The 21,022-nt window shown below is 47.3% G+C and overlaps 1 protein-coding gene across 1 annotated transcript in view; it reads right to left on the bottom strand.

Moving 5' to 3' along the window:
- The window catches only part of LOC126481879 (zinc finger protein 608), a 293,906-nt gene that overhangs the window by 104,379 nt on the left and 168,505 nt on the right, over positions 1-21,022 (bottom strand). The window contains exon 3 of the mRNA XM_050105838.1: positions 9,663-10,962. Coding sequence (XP_049961795.1) covers positions 9,663-10,880 — 1,218 coding nt within the window. The 5' untranslated portion in view covers positions 10,881-10,962. The remainder of the gene's footprint in view (positions 1-9,662; positions 10,963-21,022) is intronic.

Here is a 21,022-nt window from a genome sequence, read left to right as displayed (position 1 = left end):
TCCAGTGCGCTAACCAGTGCGCCATGTCGTTCAGTACCAGTGCTCGGTGCGTGCAGAATGTTGTTAGACCCGTTCTTTTGCCGTTCCTGTAACAGTAAGGTGATGTATTGTTCCAACAGGATAATATGCTCGACCGCACACAGTCCGTGAAACTCAACGTGCTCTACAAGGGGCGCAACAACTTCCCTGACCATCACGATCTCCGGACTTGTCTCCAATCGAGCACGTATGGGATATGATGGGACGAGAAGAGACTCGTGCGACTCGTCAATCAACAAACTCTTACGTGAAATGGTCGAGCAGGGATGACATAACGTATCCCAGGACAGCATTCGCCATCTGTACGATCGACTGGATGCCAGAAGTCGGTGCCTGCATTGGCGATTCTGGGCGCTACGCCACGTATTAATATCGGTGTTTCAGACTGGGTCGATATCTGGTTCATCAGAACCACTTGTTCTATTGACTCGTAAATGTAATCATTTCATGTACTAAATATGAACTGTTGCAACAACAGAACATGAGTGAGTTGGAAATCTCTAAAAGGGCGTATTAACTTTTAGTGCTGTACTTTTTTTCTACTCCGGTGCATTATTCATAGTTTCCCGGATACCCCCGTACACTTCCGTGCCCTGGCAAATACCTGCTTTTTAGCAAGTGGAGCGGACAGGGACACACAGACGGTCGTCGATCGCTGACTGCTACCAGTCCACCGAGCGTCATCTGAGTTGCTAATGGGCTTCTTCGAGTGAGTGCTGCACTGTGCAGGCCAGCAAAGAAGGTTGCGCCTATAGCGAGATCAGGGAATTGTATTTCCAAGTCGCGGTTACGAGCAGGGCAGAGGGAGCTCGGCGACTTGAGGGCAGCTAACTCAATCAGCACCGCAAAGCAGATTACGCGGAATCCCCGGCGCGGCGCTGCGTGGCCGGCATACAGACTGCTGCAATCTGGCGCCGACCCGCACCCGGCCGGATTTGCATCCAAACTGCACCGCAGCCCGCTGCGCGCCTCTGCGCCGTTCGTGCTCGATACCGCCAGTCCTGCGCCGGCTAACCGTGGCACGAGATCCCGCTGATGCAAATCCGAGGCCTGTCAACACAATCTACTGTTCCGTCGACTCAATTGTTGAGCCGAAACTGATTAGCCTTGCGATTTGAACGCGGCTAAACTGTATAATTGGATGTGAACGCATACAATCCGTTGCTGCAAACATTTTCATATGTGTAGATCCGCGGTTTGTGCGTACAATACTACTACGGAATCTAAATCGTCCGACACTTTGTAACCCACCTAATTTGTAAATTAAAACCAGGTGAAATATCGTCATTGAAGCTGCTATCCTCATAAATAGCAGGAGAGGTTTCTCGTATCCCGTATAGCAATGGTCCCAACCAGTTTACTACCCTTTCATGTTAACCGACTTCAATTACCAATCAAGGTTTAGTAGGCAATAACAACAAACAAGACTCAAGGTCAGAGAGAGGCAAAAGGAGATGGGAAGAGGGAGTTACGAGGGGGGTGGGGGGTGGGGGAGGAGGAGGAGGTGGATGGATAGGCATTGGAGGGTGGGGGGAGATGGACAGAGAGAGGGAAGAGAAGGATATTACGATATACACTAAGGTGATAGAAGTCATTATATAGCGATAAGCACATCACTATACGCGAATTAACAGACTTAGAAGGCGTAGCCGAGTGGTCTAAGGCGCTGCAGTCATGGACTGTGCGGCTGGTCCCGGCGGAGGTTCGAGTCCTCCCTCGGGCATGGGTGTGTGTGTTTGTTCTTAGGATAATTTAGGTTAGGTAGTGTGTAGGCTTAGGGACTGATGACCTTGGCAGTTAAGTCCCCTAAGATTTCACACACATTTGAACTTTTGAACTTAGAAGGCGGAATGGTAGTTGGAGCATGATGCACGGAACACTCCGTTTCGGAAATCATTAGGGAACTCAATATTTCGAGATCGACCGTGTCAAGAGTAGACCGAGAATACTAAATTTCAGGCATAACCTGTAACCACTGCAACACAGTGAAAGTAACGTTACGTTCTACTACAATTTCAAAAGTACGAATTGTGAATAAAATGCAAAATAAAAATATCGGCACTTCATACTGCCATTTTGATATCGATATATCAGAGGAGGAAATATCACATGGATTATCCATGTTTTTTGCTTAAAATACCGATATATCGATATTTTATCAACAGCCCTCGCAGAAACAGTTTAGCTTGTTGAGCTGGCTCTGAGCACTATGGGACTTAACATCTGTGGTCATCAGTCCCCTAGAACTTAGAACTACTTAAACCTAACTAACCTAAGGACATCACACACATCCATGCCCGAGGCAGGATTCGAACCTGCGACCGTAGCAGTCGCGCGGTTCCGGACTGCGCGCCTAGAACCGCTAGACACTTGTTGAGCTAGTTAAGTTCGGAAATACTGATTGCGTCTTAATAGCCTCTGAGGATGTGCCCAGTTTTAGGAGTCCAAACACTAGACACAAACATGCCTTAGGCCACGTCTTGATGCCCCTCTAACTAAAATCGCTAAAGGTTAAAAAAATACAACAGCAATCATCTTCAGGTATCATAACGTTATTAATCGCAGCGTTGATGGCCAAGTTCTTACTGCGGCGTCAAGTTAAAAAAAAAAGTGCGTAAATTGTAAACTATAGTATAAATGTATATGGTGAAGAGGCAGTCAGGGTATGCTTTTGCACGGGATATAAGAGTGAACAAATCGACATACACGTTACCCAATGCTAAACATATAAGTGCTATGCGCCCCATGTTTTGCATTCTAGGTTCTCGCATTCCCGTCCGGGGTCCCGTTCGTGCATGTAATTCTATGCAACAACAGTAAGTGTGCAAAGCCTTTCGGAATAGCTCGTACTTAGTTGTCCGTCTGAAACAAACCCCATGCGGCAAAACACGACTGGTATCGTGCACCAAAAAGTAAATTTCTCGGAATACTGTTATACGGCAGCGCAACGTGTTGAAATACTCCTAGGAAACAACTGAGAACCATCCCTAAATCTCTTTCTTTCAACAGGTAGCGCTCTGCATCTGGAAAGTCTGAAACGAGGCTCCAGACTGGAGTCCCCGTCCCGCTCACAGTAGTAGTCTAGCAGGAAGGTTCAGAACGCGCTCACTCCGCTGTGGAAGGAAGGTCATTTTAATCAGAGTACGCTTTACACGTAAAGTACTACCGCTGCATTATATCCCCATCTGGTGGATACTTGCAACGTTACAAACCAAGTCGTTCCAGCAGTCACGGGCCACAAGGTGGGACTTCCTTCGCATCCATAAGTGGACGCTACGAGCTTTGCAGCAATGCACGTGGATCTTTCAAGAGTTTTACACGATGTGTCGACAGAAGCATCTGCCACTGCACAGAGAAACACAGTTACGACACTGGACAAGAAACCGAATCACCTACTTTCAACTATTCATTCAGCCAGGTCGGCGCGACTGGACCGTAAGACGTGGCAGTGCTGTGTCTACGCTTCAGATGAACATAATGGGCGGCACGAGACGAGATACATAGCGCTGTATACCTGTGTGTGCACTGCGAGACGCATGGCCTGCAAGTACCAGCTCGTGCACGAGTGTGCAATCCTTCATCAACTGGCGGAGCCAGCTTCCAGGGTGAGCTTCCTTGATGCTGCGCTCCAATTTGTTAGTGTATGCCGGAAGCTATTACACCTCATTAATAAAAAGAGACCATATAAAATTATCTTTATTTCGTCTTCATCTGGCAGACTTCAAAGCTTTAAAAGTGTATGAACCAAGAGTTCACTGTTGCGAGTGAGGATAAGTATGCAGTGAATGCTTTCGAAGGAAGTGGGTCTGGTGAGTGGCGCGACATCATCCAGCACTCTAATACACAATAATGGACATGCAGTACATGCCATTTTAAGCCAGCGTGCCAGATAATGAAACAGTGTAACCTCCGAGGGCGCGCTTAAAAGCAATGCCTGCGAATTTTTTTATGTGAAAATGAACTCTATTAACATTCTACTTCTTTATTCCTCGTGTCTTCGTATTTACGAGGGCGGTTCAGAAAGTAACTTCCGATTGGTCACAGTGCGGGTTGTGGGGGGAGTAGCGACGCCATCTGTGCGTTCACGCACTCAACAGGTCAGTCGGCATCAAGCCGTGGTCGAGTGAACGTCGTACCTGCGCTAGTTTAGTTTTTGTGGCAGTTTGAAATGTGTGCTGCAATAGAAAACCCCGCCAGAAAACTGATGGCAACGGTGTTTTGGGATGCCAAAGGGGTGTTGTTGGTTGAATTCATGGAACGTGGTACGACCATTAATCAAGACGTGTACTGTGAAACAATAAAAAAGTTACGACGGGCTATACAGAACAAACGCCGTGGTATGCTGACTTCCGGTATCGTTTTTTTGCACGATAACGCCCGTCCTCACTCTGCTCGCAGAACAACGGCCCTTCTTGAGTCCTTCAAGTGGGACGTTATCAACCATCCACCTTACAGCCCAGACCTGGCGCCAAGTGATTATCACCTCTTCATGCATTTGAAGAAATGGCTCGGGTCACAGCGGTTTGATGACGACGAAGAGCTCAAAGATGCGGTCACAGGCTGGCTCCAGGCACAAGCGGGTGATTTTTATGCAGAAGGAATTTCAAAGCTTGTGAAGAGATACGATAAGTGCCTCAATCGCTATGGAGACTATGTAGAAAAATAGTGCAAAGATGTAGTTGTAAGATGTATATATTAAAATATTTTTATTTAACTTGGTGTATTTTTTTAAATCAACCGGAGGTTACTTTCTGGACGGCCCTCGTATTTCTCAAGATAGTCACTCTGGCGACAAACACATTTCTCCCAATGAGAGATGAGTTTGTTGATACCGTCACAGTAAGATGTTTGCTGACGGAGCCACAACCTCACCTCTGCTTGAAACGCTTCATCACTATCAAAGTGAAGCACTCGAACGTGTTCTTCAAGTTTTGAAAACAGGTAAAAAACGGATGGAGCCGAGTCGGGACTATATGGCGGATGATCGGCGACGGCGAACTCAAGGGGTCGGATTGTTGCGTTTGTCGGAGCGCTTCATGTGTAGTCTGGCAATGTCGTACTGAAGAAGAAAGTGCTCCATGGGTGGCCGAACTCGATTACAGCACACTGTTTCTCACGCCAGGTTACACGCTACAGTTCGAAGCCCTCTAGCGGCATAGGGCTGCAAATATGTAAACAGGGAGGATAAAGAAGCAGAATGTTAGTAACGTTTGTTTCATTTAAAAACCTTTAGGAGTTTTCGCAAAAAAAAAATCGGACGCTTTATTTTTCAGCACGCTTCCGTACACGCAACAAAATAAAATTTTGTAGCAGATTTAAGGTGGTGCATACAGTATTTTCTTTTATTGAGGCTGTGGAGCACAACTTCAAGAAGAAACATAATCAAGTTTACGTGTCAGTACTCTGCCTGCACATCACACAGTGTTTTCACACTGAATATGGCGCCAGCAGAGTATCTGATTAACTGCATTCCAACAAGTCTCAATGATCACATCGTTATTCAAGCGAACAACCAATAATGAATTACTCGTACAAGAGCGTGCACCCTCGCACTCATCCTAAACACAATCACATAATGGTATCTGGGCAATACTCCATTTGCGAGTTACCGTACGAATAACATTTTTGCCAGCGAAGAATAAATTCTTAAATAATTTCAGCCTCTCTGGCTCCATGTTACTACGATCACTTTAGAAATATGTCGTAAAACTGAGTACAAACCGTAATAATATGTAGATTTCACACACGAGAGTTTTAGATAAACATCATAAATTCTCATTACGAGGTATAATTTACTACTGTAATTCAATAATTTATCATATGGAATGCACAGACACCTACCCACGGTTATTTTTTGCATAATGTCTTCGACCCCATGAAAATATTCTTTTACTGTACTAACTCATATTTCCAACAAGTAAATTTGGCAACTAATCATTTTACATGTTTATTTATGTCGCTACCTGTTTCGAGCGACGTAGCTAATGAAATTACAACGTTTTTCTATTTGCACACTGGTTGAGCGGCGTCTGCGATTAACTGGTTTCTGAACGAGGCCCGATGCAAATTCCGTAGTAAGATGTATGGCACTAGACGCAGAAGACAACGCTGATGCCCACATTCGCGTATATGAACAACAATGGACGCCATCAGACGTGACGTTCGTGGCTCTATCTCGGGTAAGCATCAAAATTAGTGATACAGCTGTTGTATTTTGTCATTACTAACTTCGTACGAGATGTGTCTGTTTTTGTGATTGAGAGCCGGACGCCACGCGATTCACGGCAGCCAGTGCGCTCACGCGACGCTGTTGGGCACGTATCGATCCGCGGGCCGGCGGTCGACGCAGCTAATCGGCTCGACGGTCGACTGCGGGTACCACTCGTCTCACTCACCCCCCCCCCCCCCCTCCCCTTTCCCCAGCCCACTAAACAATTAAGGTCCCCACCCGGCGTGTCGTCTAGGCCTCAATTACGCACCCGCAACCGGAATCCGATTTACAAAAAAAGAGGAGAAAACGAAAATCAGCAGAGGAAGCGAGTAGGGGAGGGGATGCACTGCTAGTTCCTCGTCTCAGATGACTGGCAGCTGCGCTGAGCTTGCGGGTAGCACAAGTTGCTCGTAGTTCATCTGTAGACTTAACTCAATAGTGACTCATGCTGGCACGACACTGAAATTTACAATATCTTACATCAGGCGCAGCGCGTTAGATATTTGCGAATTACATAAAGCGTTATTTCCTTTAAACCTCAAAAGCAATGTTGCACTACCGCCGTCATATTACACACAATGAGATCCGTCGCGAAGATCGGCGACTTCGGTGGACAACGATTGGTACGTAAGTGGTTAATTAATCTAACAGGGTAGACCAGATTATCCTGACATTACCACCTATCAAGCACTACATGCAGACTGGAAATGGAAGCTGCTTCTTTTTTCATTAAATCTACGTACCATATTGCTGGAAGGTGCTACGGGAAAACAGTTTCCCATAATGCTGCACCGCGCATTCTGTGTCACTAAAATAGTTGCTATCAAAGAGTGAAGTCATTTCGGAAAGAACGATACATTTTTGATTTCTTGTCGCTGGTTTCGAGCAAAGCATTTACGATCTTATAGGCTAAAGCTTGAAAATTAGCTCTGCTCAAAACTGGTAGCAATAAACAAAAAATATATATGTATTTTAAAAATCAGCTATGGTGGACTATCATTACAGCAATTTAAATTTCATACAATTTACTGATCTTGCAAAAAAGCACTCACAATAAATCTTCAACGACATTTCAGTCGTGCTGGTGGCGTCCGTGATTGCTGAAATGCTTGTTTTAAAAAAAATTATATGCACCCAGAGGGCAATTAATAACAATTCACTGCTGATTCACTCTTGGCCCGACCTCTGTGTAGTGCGTGATAAGTTGGGAATGTGGTTTGGAGGGGAAACGTGCTCGGACAGCCAAAGCGATTAAGGCGACACATGGCGTAAAGCGGGATCTCCGGTCACGAGACCCTGCCGGCACAAATTTTCATTTGTCGCTACCGAATTTTTTTTCAATGCCCAATTGCCGCTGAAGTTGTAATTTCGTCATCGTAAGAGAAATGAGATAAATGTCGTGGGTCTCTCTGGCCACTGAGGAAACCACATTATCAATTAAAATTACAGTGATTGTACCAGAAGATAAATTATTTTGAAAACAATAAAATCATTTCACCAATGAAAAAATTAATTTCCGCAAGAGAGCGTTAACCACTCGCTCAGTCAAGCTTAGACCTCGAGTGTGACTGTTCTACTACTGCACAAGATTTTTAGCCTAGTGTACACCTATACTGGAGTGTAACAGTGTTTTACCATCATACGTGATTTTTAACCTAGTGACGTCCAATGGTCTTAGTTGGAAGTTCTGATCATAAATATGACGTGTGTATTCAAGAGTACTCCGCTAAGTAGCATGCTTCCAGTACAACACATGCGACAGATTAGGACGGCAACAATTGGAGTCGCGGAATTTTGATGGACAAACAGCAAACCAATGTTACTTCGAAGTGTCTTAAGGTCTAAATTCTGCAGCCGTAGCAATTTTGAATCGGACTTTAAGGAAAATATCTCATTTAAATTAGTGTGATCAGTAAATTACTACGGCATTAACGCTACTCGCACCAGAACACTGATTATGGAAAATCACCTGTGCATTGGACTGATTTTACTCTCCTTATTTAGAGCAGTTAACGGATTGTGTTGCACGTTTTACCTCCTCACTAACTTGTTTTGACCGAATCTGTAATTTCCTGAGCTGTCTAAACAAGAACAATGCTTGCCAGGAAAAGAGTTGAGCAACGGGGATTCTCCAGCTAAGCATGTTCCCTCACACCGTTCGGATTCATATCTGGGTGCAGTTCGAGAGCACCTGAAAGCACCGACGACTCGTTGTACTATTATGAATAACTCGTATACAGGTATGTAACCACTAGGATTCGCATGTGCCACAAACAGTATGAATTGCCTAACCTGTGAACTACTCATTGTTACGGAACCTTTGAAAATAACGAAGTAGTGCTGGCGACAAGGACACGAAGGGCAATCTTTTAACACCGTTAGACAGCTTCTGAGTTTTATGGTATGACGGTTCAGAGTTAGTAATGAGAAAGATGACGTGTTGCACGGGGTTTTAATGGGAAGGCTAAGGACTTTCGCCTAAGTACAATTTCACTAGCTCTGCGAAGTAAAGACTGTGAGGAGATGGAGCGACCATGTAATGCACTGCCAGTCGCAGCCTGCGTATTTCACATTAAGTGGCTCTTCATTGCCGAATGTTACACTGCAAAACGAAGTGAGCAACATATCTTTACGCTCTTTTCACGAACTAGAACACAGCAGAAGATAACAAGAGTTCAATCTGAGAAAAGAAGATTCTTCACTACACACACACACACACACACACACACACACACACACACAAATGTGCTCTGTTGCACATAAACATATGAGGATAATATTGTTGCAATACACCACGAATAATGAAGAAAGATCTTGGAAGATTTGGAAGCTTTTAAGACGTAGACATGGCGACAAATTGAAAAAAAAAAATTGGGCGGCTGAGGTGAAAGCTGAAGAGGTTCTGGGGGGAGGCGAAAGAGAGAGAGAGAGAGAGAGAGAGAGAGAGAGAGAGGGAGAGGGAGGGAGAGACAGACATGGAGGGAGGGAGGGAGAACAGCACTACAGAGTGTACGAAAAAGAAGGGAGAGGAATTTCATAGTACTTACATTAAGGATGAGGACGTGTAAGTTAGCCTTAGAAGGATGTCTGGAAGGAAGCAGCGACGCGAAGGAGGAAGAGATTTGAAATCGTGGACAATATGCTGGATGGTAGCATATACATACAGCAGCATTAAGAAGGAAGTAAGGGACTGCCAATAATGGAGACTCAAATGACCTCCTGCTAACATAGCAGGAAACATGATGATGATACAGCGAATATTTGTTAAAATCTAGATAACATAGCCTACTTAATTAACTACTTCAGGTTGCATAACCACTAAAGCTGGCCGACATTAGAGAACCAACTTAACACGGTCGACTGCTATTTGCGAGCGCCTCTCGCGGAGGCAAGACATGCAACAGTCGCTTACCTTGGGCTCAGTCTTGAGCTTCTTGGCCGGAGGCGGTGACGAGCAGTCATCGATACCGTCGTGGACGGGCGGCGAGCCGCTCTTCACGGGGGTGAGGGTGGGCGCCAGCATTACCGGCGCTGGCGACGTGGGCGGGGGCGGACCGGGGGCGGCGGCCAGCAGCGGGGGACCGGGCCCGGGGCCGGGGAACACGACACGCGTCGCCGCGGACGAGGGCGCCTGCTGCGCCGGCTGCGGGGGCGGCGTCGCCTGCTGCTGCGGCGGCGGCTGTGGGGACGGCTGCTGCTGCGGCGGCGGCGGGGGCGGCGCTTGCTGCTGCGGGGGCGGCTGCGGCGGCTGTTGCGCCAGCGTCGGGGGCGGAAGGCCAACGGTCGCCGGACCAGCCGGGGACCGCACCGAACCGTTCAGCTCCGGCTGCTGCGGCGCAGCTTGCTGCTGCTGCTGCTGTTGCTGCGGGGGCGGCGCGGGCGACGGCGTCGACGCCGGGGGAGGTGCCGCCTGCTGCTGCTGGGTTTTACTGCCCTTATCGGCGCCGCCCCCGCCGCCGTGCTTGTCGCGCGCCTTGTCGCGCCGGTGGCCGCTGGAGCCGCGTTTGCTGCCGCCGCCCCCGCCGCCTCCGCCGGCGCCACCGCCGGTCTGCTGACCCTGGGCGGCCTTCTTGCTGCTGCCGCCGCCCCCGCCTCCCGCGCCGCCCCCGGGGGTAGCGGCGCCGTTGGTGCTTCCGGTACCGTCGCTGGCCTCTCCGCCGTTCTGCTCGCCGGGCTTGACGATCTCGTGCTTGGCCTCCGACGTCTTGGTGCCCGGCTTGGTCCTCTTAATCTTCATCTTCAGCCCCTTGTCGACCGTGGCCGAGTGCTCGACAGCCATCTTGGCGCCCTTGCCGGCCGCGGCCGCGCCGCCACCGCCTCCTCCGCCGCCAGCCTGTGCCGCCTGCGATCCTGCCGTCGCCGCAGCGGACATGCCGCCCCCGGTTCCGGTGCCGCCCCCCACCGCCGACGCCGCCCCTGCCGCCCCCTTCTCGTTCGTCTTCTCTATATCGGCATCCAAGTCTATGATAAGGTCGCCGATGCCGATGTCCCATTCATTATCGTCGTACTCGAAGTTGTTGGCCGCCTGATCGGCCGCCTTGGCCGCCTGCTGCTGCGCTGCTGACCGGGGGTCTGCCACCTTAGCTCGGTGGCCGCCGTCGAGCGGGTTGTCTCTCATTGGGGCAGCCATGCGCAGCACGCGTCCGCCGGCGAGCCGTCGAGTGAGCGCAGCCCAGGCCCGCGCGGCCCGACCTCCTCCGACATCTTAGCCCCTGCAAACCAACACACCCTCACCTCACCGCACCGCACCGCCAAACACCTGCCGCGGACAGGACCAGCGTCATGCCATAGGACTGAGGCCTTCACACCTGGCACTTGTTGGCGGAGTTTGGACGTATGGTAAACGGACACGTAACTGTAACATGTTTCCTTGCAGCCCGCCTGTACTAGACCTGCGGCTACTGCATTCGCCAGAGCCAGCTTCCGGTATGTAGGGGAAGGAGGCTTTCTCCCGACTGGAAGTGAAGGGCCGCTCTGTCCCTCAGCCTCTTAAATAGGTTGGCGTGACGGCTTATGTGACTGGCTCAATGACAGGTAATTTTTTCTTGGTGGTGGGTGTTGCTCGATACTTACACGAAATACTCTCCTGAAAACCCCGGACGGGAAGTAGTTCTTTGCAGCAAAGCGCTATTAGCGGGAGCAGGAAGTGCCCAATTAAATTGCATTCATTCTACGTCGGATTCTGACTGGCAGAAATGCCTGGGAGTAAAATATTTTCGTCGAGCGATCTGAATATCGTAGAATCGGGGATTCTGTCGGCAGCCCTTTTTGTGTATAGGAGACAAAGTCGTGCGTCCACTTAGGACGGAGGTTTCAGTTTCGATTGATCATCATTTCTTCTTTTGAAATGCTGAAAGACGACAAGAATCGAAAGAGGAGTTCCGTGCGCAGGCGTGGTATTGTGTTTGGTCATTATCCAGTTTTTATAAGCGAGTGTCGCGTTTTAGTGAGCGTGAACATGCTGTGTAGGCGGGGCCTTATGTACATCAGATCAGGGGTCCCGCAGTTGCCTCTGGTTGGTGATCAATAAACGAAGCGGACTTGGCGAGATTTAAATGAAACCAGTAAATTTCATGTTTTCCCTGGAAATTGTAGTGGGTTTTATGGCCTTTTCCGCAATGAATTAAACTCTTATCCTGTTTCACTTTGTGGAGATTAACAGTGGAAACCGTGAGCAGCCAGCGGCATTTTCTAGCCCAGCGGTCGACTCTTTGTATCTTCTTGAGAGTAGTTAGATAGCAACAAGGCTTTTAATGATTGACCTTGCAGCAGACAGAAATTTAGCTCTGTGTCACGCATCAAAGCGAGGTCGGTGACACTGTTTCAGACGTATCTGATAGTGTAATACAGCAAAAGATTAATCGAGACCAAAAATAATCGTTTCCGATCAACAAGTCGTATAATTTGTCTCGCGCGTCGCACACAGCAGAGAGAATTCTTGCAGCGGTCGCAAGTGATGCGATACAATTCGAGTACGTACGAAAAGAACGTTTGAATAACGAGTAGTTTTTGATGTGGACGCCTCATAATGTTTACAAAACACTATCCTCTTTCCAGTGAGCACAGCTCTGGATCGATTTGATAGTGTAACTGTTTAAAGGTGCGCCAATGATACAGCAATGGCCTTCCAAAACAGTTACCATCTCTGATAATTGAAGGCTATATAGAGATCCAACCATATATAGCGAAGCGGGAACATCTAGCAGCTTCGCACAGAGTTGCCTTTAGAACTAGCGCCCGTTGCGTCGCATAATACGGCGCACACAACTCGTTCGTCGTCTCAGACTCACCTCTACCAACAGTCTTCAAACTGAGACACACGTATCCACTTGTTCCAATGAGTGACATAATGTCATCGGGTCTGAAATGAGGCACTTCCATGTGTGTACCGTTCGCGCGTCCCACGAAGCCATTGCTGACTTCACAGTCCTCTGGTGTATACGTCTATTCTGCTCACGGTGGATGCCGACAGCCAAATAACGTTGAATGTATTTTAACGTCGACAGCCTTAAAGAATTCACTGCTGCCTTCAGTGGCAATAAACCTAAATTCAGGTGTCTTAAAATACATTTCATTTGGTGCTATTTCAACAATGCTATAGCATGACTTTAGTCCTGTCAGTGGATATTTATGTCTATCTTGCTACATACACACTTGAACAGAGTATTACTGGAGGTAGATAAGGGCACCTAAGGCATTATCGAAGAAAAAGATGGTAACATGTACTGATAAGAGACTCTTAGGCCAAAACTTAAGTATAGTCTCGCACGCACTCTACACTAGGTCCGAAAGGTTTTGGGAAAGGAAGATTAAGGTTTACCAGACCATCAATAGCGAGGTCATTACCGTCTGGGCAGCAGTATGTGCTGTTCTGGGAAAATTCGCTTTAGATCAGTTTATGGAAAACAGCAAAATGAAGAGAGGGGACGGAAGATGTTGAAGATTCAAAACTCTATCGATGCTGACGTAAATAAAGATCAGATGCTCGGTTGTACAAGGATGAAAAACGTAATTCTAAGGATAACAAAGGGAGACAGTTCGCCACATACTTTTTTTTAAACAGTGTATTTTAAAATGCTATGTGATTCAAAGTGACTATTACTCAGCTATGGAGCACGTTCTATGCAGTGGGCTAGAATGTTTACATCTGACATTAAAGTACATTTGCCGCGCTGTAGTATAGTGATGGGAATATTCTCGGCTGACAGTTGTAGACTAACAATTAATAGCTTCGACGCACGCAGAAAAAAATATCTATCACTGTATAATTACTGTCTATGTTACCAATATATGAGGGGTGTTCATAAGAACAGGTACGAAAAAACACAAGAGGGTATTTTTTAAGTCCTTATCCAAAAGTAACCACCAGAGGCTTGAGCACAACTACTCCACTGTTCCACAAGCCGAATCAGTCCCTGTTCCCAGAATTTCTATTGCTGCGACAGGAGCCACTCCTCTTTCCGTCATCCGGGTGAAGCGCTTCGCTTCGAGACGTTTTTTTAGCGGACCAAACACATCGAATTCGAAGGGCTGCATGTCCGCGCTCTGTTACTCCCACCTGAACGTGGCCATTACACTTGGTGTTACCATGGAGACGTACGGTCGCGCGTTACAGACGACCAGTATCACTCCCTCCGTGAGGAGTCCAGGCCGTTTCCCCTCGATAGATTTGCGTACGCAATGGAGTGTCTCAGAATACAAGTCCCAGTCCCTGCTTTTTCTGCGCTCGAGGAATTCGATGAGTATCGAACCTCGGACGTCGAAAAAGACTGTGACTATCACTTTGCCTGCCGAGAGCACAGCTTCGAATTTTTTTGGAAGAGGTGACGCACGCGCACAACCACGCCGGACACTACATCCGCGTTCCTAGAAGTCTCATAGCGGCATATGCCATTATCAACCGATTTGCTTGTTACAGCATTTCGTACCTTTTCAGTTGAACACTCCTTAGACCATACATTTCTTGAATATGTGTTTAGTAGTATCCATATACTACCCAGGAAAGTGTATAATAATAATAATAATAATAATAACAATGACACTATACGTAACTAGCAAAGCGATACACTGTTTCTACTATAAACATCTAAACATTTAAAACGACAATAATGTGATATGTACACTTAAATGTAAAATATTAAAGATGTTGGCATACTGACACGCAATTATGCGTTCACACATTCTGAAGTTCGGTAAAGCAAGAAAGCTCAACACAACTATACAAATACACAGATGAAAGAAAGCCATAACCGTTGATGACAACCCAGAAGAAAATACCAAAGTTAAGTCTACAGTGTTAAATAGAAATAAACCAAAAGAGTAGTTAGAAAAACACAGCTCTATAAAAATCTAGTTGTGTATGAAGTTGTCTGTAAGTCTCACTGGTTACCAAATTAAATGTCCACACGTCACGCTGTGTAGCGGTTGATACACAACATTCCTGACGTGTGGTGTGCTGTCAAAAAGAGTGCAAAATTGCAACGTTCCTTACTGGGTCCATTACAGCAGAAGCTAGAAAATAAGCAACTCATATAACGCAGCGAAAATCTAGGTGTTTTCTATGAACCCCAGTCACGAAGAAAGAAAACGAAAGTACATTTACATCATAAAGTCTACTACACGCGGACTCCAAAATGGATACCTTAATAGCTACGAGCACTACTTCACGTTCGATACTGTGAATCAAATAACTTCCACTGCAGGTTTTTCGCTTTTGAAACTTTGGGAAGATGATGTATGCAGCAAAACAAGAAAAAATTGTCTAGTAAACATTGGCTGTAAAATGTATACCTTAAGAGCTACGAGCACTTGTTCGGTAGATAGAGAGGGATGGAGGGGGAGGGAGGGAGGAAGGAAGAAGGAAGGAAGGGAGGAGGAGAGAGAGAGAGAGAGAGTTGTTACAGTATGTCGTTTGGTAAACGACGAGGTAATTAGGAATGCAAGCAAAAGCTCGGATTGCGAGGACCACCTTTTGCCCGGCATCGTGCAGCAACTCGACGTGGCATGGACTCAACAACTCGATGGACGTTCCCTGTCAGAAATACTGAGCAATACTAGCTCTATGGCCGTCCGTAATTGCGAGAGTGTTGCCTGACCTCTCGATTACGTCTTATAAACGTTCGATGGGATTCACGTCGCGCGATCTGGGTGGCAAACTCATTTACTTGCACTGTCCAGGCTATCCATCAGACCAATCACGAACAACTGTGTCCTGGTGGCAGGGTGCACCGTCATCCATAAAAATTACATCGTTGTTTGGGAACTCGAAGTCCATGAATTGCTGCACATGGTGTCCAATTAGCCGAACTTAACTATTTCCCTTTCTGTTGAGCCATTGTGGATAAGGGACTGCGGCTGGACAGGTATTTACGAAACAAATGACGCTAAACAGGTGTATATTTTCATAAGTAATTTTAGTTAGACAACCAGTTTCGGCATCTCATTAACGCAATCTTCAGGCCCCTAAGCACTCCACGTATACAGCATCAGATAGGTCGACACATGCAAGAATGGAGCCATCAACTCCTGGATTCCGTGAATTTTTTGTGGAACTTGACAACAACTGAGCACACCAGGAATATACAGCTATTTTGTGACTTTTCTTCGGTGAATATGCACTTCCACTCAATGATCGGTTCAGCTGGACCACAGAATCCAGTGCATTTTATGCAAAACCAGTTCACACCATTACTCAGCCACCACCAGCTTGCACAGTGCCCTGTTAACAGCTTGCCCATGGCTTTGTGGGGTCCGTGCCACACTCGAACCCGACTATAAGCTCTTACCAACAGATATCGGAACTCATATCATCAGGCCACGGTTTTTCCGTCGTCTAGGGCCCAACCGATATGGTCCCGAGCCCAGGAAAGGCGCTGCAGGCGATGTCGTGCAAAGGTCTGCCACCACAGCCCCATTAACGCCAAATTTCGCCGCACTATTCTAACGGATACGTTCGCCACACGTCCCACATTGATTTATGCGGTTACTGCACGCATTGTTGCTTGTCTGTTAGCACTGACAACTTTTAAGAAAACGCCGCTCCTGTCGGTCGTTACGCGAAGGCCGTCGAGCACTGCATTGTCCGTGGTGAGAGGTAATGGGTGAAATTTGGAATTCTCGGCACATTCAACGTCTACCTTCACTACAGTATTATAAGAAAATTACTAGAATGTACTGTGCATAGGCGTACACTGTCTTCCATCGGCACGCTAATGCCTGCAGTGCAAAACGGTGCGACGCAGCTTTGCTTAGCGGCAGCGGCTCCTCGCAGTGTCCCAGGGAACACGCGACAACGCCCAACACAATGGGGCGTGCGCAATTAGCGACGCCTGCAATATTAATGGCAGGTGGACAGGGTCAGCGGCGATTTGCTTGGCTGTTACCTCGCGCAGGGTATTAATAGTGAACACCACTCTAGTCCGATAGCGACACGCGTTTACACACCGCGGCCGGCTTCTTGAACGTAGCTCACGCCCGCACAAAATCCTGTCGCCGCTGACTGACAGTCGCCTGGCTCTGTGTGACTACTGCCTGCGGTTACAACCCAACGGACTCACCTGTTGGGCCGAAGTTATATAACAGTCCTCATAGTCACCGTGTAGCAAGATACTTACCACAGAGAAACAACTCTTAAGCTGTCAAATCTGACTCAACTAACAATAAATCAAAATTTTCTTGCAGTCGGTGTTTCGTCAGTTAGGCAACGTGAAGTATGAACAGCCCGCCTCTTTTTTATACCGGGCATGGCGCTGCGTTAGTTACAGGAAGAGGTCTGCTTGGATGAGACAAATATTATCCGCATCCGCACGTTCCTTATCCGCATGTGATAAAATTCTGCAGACTACTTCAACCCGATCCGTAAACCGGAACAGACTTGCGCCTCACCAAGTTGGACCTCGTAATTTACATTCCGTAGACTAAGATTTCCGGCGGATATCCGCATCCGCGCAGGCTTTTATCCGAAGTGCAAATGGTACTGCAACGTAGGGATGGCGACTATCCCTGAAACAACCGCTTTTCAGCTATATCTGTTTTCTTCCAAGCCAATTTTTTATTTGTTATTTGCTGTAATGAAAGTGGAAATCGAATAAAGATTGAAAAATTTTGACCGTCCCCGATTCAGGGCACACAGAATCAAAATATTAAATGAAACAAACATATAAAAGAAAACTTATTCCAATCAGCGTTCGCTGCCTGGTTGAATACTGAAAAAAAAAAACACCAGTATCCTCTTTGAAAATCTGCTCAAAAAACATGTAGTAGTGAAAGAGAGAGAGAGAGAGAGAGAGAGAGAGAGAGAGAGAGAGAGAGAATGGCCACATGTGAAATGTGAAGAGACTGGTAGCCAGCAAATGAGAACCGCGGAGACACGTGCAATACCGAATTTTCAGTTCTGTTCAGTTCTTCGCACGCTGAAGCTGTTCTGTCCACCTGGGAGCGTGCAGCGTTTCCGGCTGGACAACAGCGCACATGCAGTGCAACAGGCGAATGATTCGGCGCCACGCAATTGCGTGGACAAATGCCGTATTCCGGGCGTCATTATCCAGCAGCCAGAGCGCCGATTAGATTTCGCCCAACGCAGCTTAACGCGAGTCATTTCCGCAGCGCTCCGCGCTCATACCAGATTACTCGCCAAACGCCGTACGACGGGGAGTGGTTAGGCGCTACTCCCAAATACACCCGGCGTCCGTTACTGAATAAATCGCCTGTTTTGTTCCCAAACCCAATTCATTTCGCTAAACTTCCTGCAAAGGCTTTGAACTCAACAAACGCAAAGCGAAAATGAGGTAGCAACACAATATGATGCTTAAATTTTTCCAATTGAAACTTTAACAGGCAAATTATCACTGAACTCAACATTTCAAGTGCGCTCGAAATCAGTTAAAAAGTATTTTCCCTTATAAAATCATAGCTGTCTCGATGTCTCTGTCGATAAAAAGTGGTTACCTGCAAATACGGCGTGGTAAAACAATCGTCTGTTTGCGTAATAACATCTCTCAGAAGCATTTTTTAGTATCTTTAAGGGTTTGTAACACAGCAAAGTTGTTCATATTAAACAGGACAAAGCATTACCAAAATTTCAGCAACTGAGACAAACAGGGGAGACGATTCGCGAGAGCATATGAACAACTAAGATCTACTGGATTCACGTAAGAAACAGGTGGTACCCCTGAAACTCCCAGATCATTCGAGCGTGCGACATGCTGTCGTTCCATACGGACATTTTCAGCACATTTAGTAAAAATTCCACATCGAATTACGACAATCTCGAAGTTCTCATACAGGTGTCATACCAAACTATTTTGATAAAATCCGGCATTACACCTGTAGATTAATAATATTACAGAGGATACAATGAAAGCAAAAAAAAGTTACTCGTTTTATATATTTGTAAATAAGTAGTCTGAAGCGACGAATAACATTTTGTTCGAGACCTGAAAAGATCTCTGGAATCATATGGTAGTTTCATTTTTTTGAAAAATATGTAAAAAAAATCAGCCAACCGGTTGCATAGGTTTTCTATATACCTTGACCAGGTTTCGTCACCTCTAAGGGTGACATCATCAGAAGGTAAGGTAATTACATGAAGAACATATCGTCAAAGATGTACAGTGATTTAAGAGCTGAGTTGCTCAAGTCATACGTTAATATATAAAACATAATGTTCTTCAAAAGGTCAAACATTAAAACATAAGTAACACCGGTGTGGTGTGAGGAGACTGCACATTTACTCGTTTTGCATTGAATCCAATGTTACAGTCTGGTTGATTTTTGAGTAGTATGTACACAGTCCGCTCATATTAATGTGACCACCGCCTATGTTCGACGTCAACGTACAATAACCATACATGGATGGCAGATGGCAGCACTAGCAGCACTGGGTAAACAAAGCTTGTCGGGGGACGCAGAAAACAGTGCAGTAATCGAAATGCAGATACAGAGCGATTTATCTGACGTCCAGAAGGGCATGATCTTTGGCTTTTGGGTCAAAGGTTGAGGCGTTTCTGTAAGGGCTGAGTTTATAAACTGTTCGCGTGCGGTAGTGGTTAAAATACACCGCGCATGGAGCCGGCTTAGGTGACCGAGCGGTTCTAGGCGCTACAGTCTGGAACCGCGTGACAGCTACGGTCGCAGGTTCGAATCCTGCCTCGCGCGTGGATGTGTGTGACGTTCTTACGTTAGTTAGGTTTAAGTAGTTCTAAGTTCGATGGGACTGATGACCTCAGAAGTTAAGTCCCATAGTGCTCAGAGCCATTTGAACCATTTTGAACACCGCGCATGGCAAAATGGCGCTATCCAAAACCGGTGCCGAGGCAACAGCGGTGCACCACGGGCCGTAGACGACAGAGCTACGAACAGTGTCTCCTCAACGACCGTTCAGCGAGCGCTGGTGTGTATGGACCTCCGCAGCAAGCGTCTGGTTCATGCACCCATGCTGACTGCTGTTCATCGGCGACGAAAGATGGAATTTGAACGCCAATACTGGCCTTACAATGAGCGACGACAGATGGCGTTTTCAGATGAATCATGTTTTATGCTCCATCGGCGTGAAATGTCCGAAAGCAAACACGAGGCAACAATCGTCGGAAGCGTCCAAGCTGGATGAGGGAGTGTTATGGTCTGGGGAATGTTTTCGTGACATTTCCTGAGTGATCTCGTCGTTATGGAAGGCACGCATCTATACTTGGGGACCACGTTCGCCTCTACAAGCAATTTGTTTTTCCTCGGCACGTTGGAAGCTACCAGCAGGACAATGCAACAAGTCACACCGTACGCAGTGTATGTGCGTGATTCGAAAGGGCACTGTACTCTCCTAGCCACCAAATGGTTCAAATGGCTCTGAGCACTATGGGACTTAACTACTTTGGTCATCAGTCCTCTAGAACTTAGAACTACTTAAACCTAACTAACCTAAGGACATCACACACATCCATGCCCGAGGCAGGATTCGAACCTGCGACCGTAGCAGTCGCGCGGTTCCGGACTGCGCGCCTAGAACCGCTAGACCACCGCGGCCAGCCCTAGCCACCACACTCCCCGGATTTTAACTCATTTGAGAATCACTGGGATCACCTCAACCTGGCTGTACGTGCCATGGATCCTCAACCGAGAAACCTAGCGCAGTTGGTCACGGCATTGTGGTCGGCATGGCCCCGCATATCTAACGATACGTTCCAGAATCTTACTGACTCTTCCTGGACATATCACAGCTATCTATCCGAGGTGCAAAATGTGGGTAACATTAAGGCGACTGGGCAATGTAACTAGTTCATCCTGCCTACAATCCTGGAGAGGAAGGCAGACTGCAGAGTAGCGGCGCAATACAGAGTAGCAGTCGGCACGCGCCCACGCGCCAGCTGCCAGACTGCAGCCCGCGGCCAGGAATAGTACCACTGGTCACCATTCAGCAGCCGCACTTGGGCCAGAAATAGCGGCAGGTCGACGATTCCGGGCGCCCCGTGCTATATTAGTGGGGAGAAACAGCCGCGCACTGCGCTTCCACCTCAGCAGTGCACGCCGCCTCTCTGCCAAATCGCCGCTCTATATCCGGAGCGAGAACGACAGTCGCATACACGCATCACTAATGCAACGCCGTCTGCATTCGAACGAGCTCCGCAGACGCCCGCGCTGGCAGCATGCCGAGGGCAAAGCTGTTCATAGGCAACGTCTTCCTTTTGCAAGCGACCGGATTAACAGGAGGCCAATGGGCATTACGACCGCCACCATGCAGACGCCCTATCCCTCCGTAAACATCCCACTCTCCATTAAAAG

This window comes from Schistocerca serialis, chromosome 5, assembly GCF_023864345.2.
Source record: "Schistocerca serialis cubense isolate TAMUIC-IGC-003099 chromosome 5, iqSchSeri2.2, whole genome shotgun sequence".
In the NCBI taxonomy this organism is placed as follows: Eukaryota; Metazoa; Arthropoda; class Insecta; order Orthoptera; family Acrididae; genus Schistocerca; species Schistocerca serialis.
The sequence above is the reverse complement of the archived record's forward strand: the minus strand, read 5'-3'. Positions and strand labels throughout refer to the sequence as shown.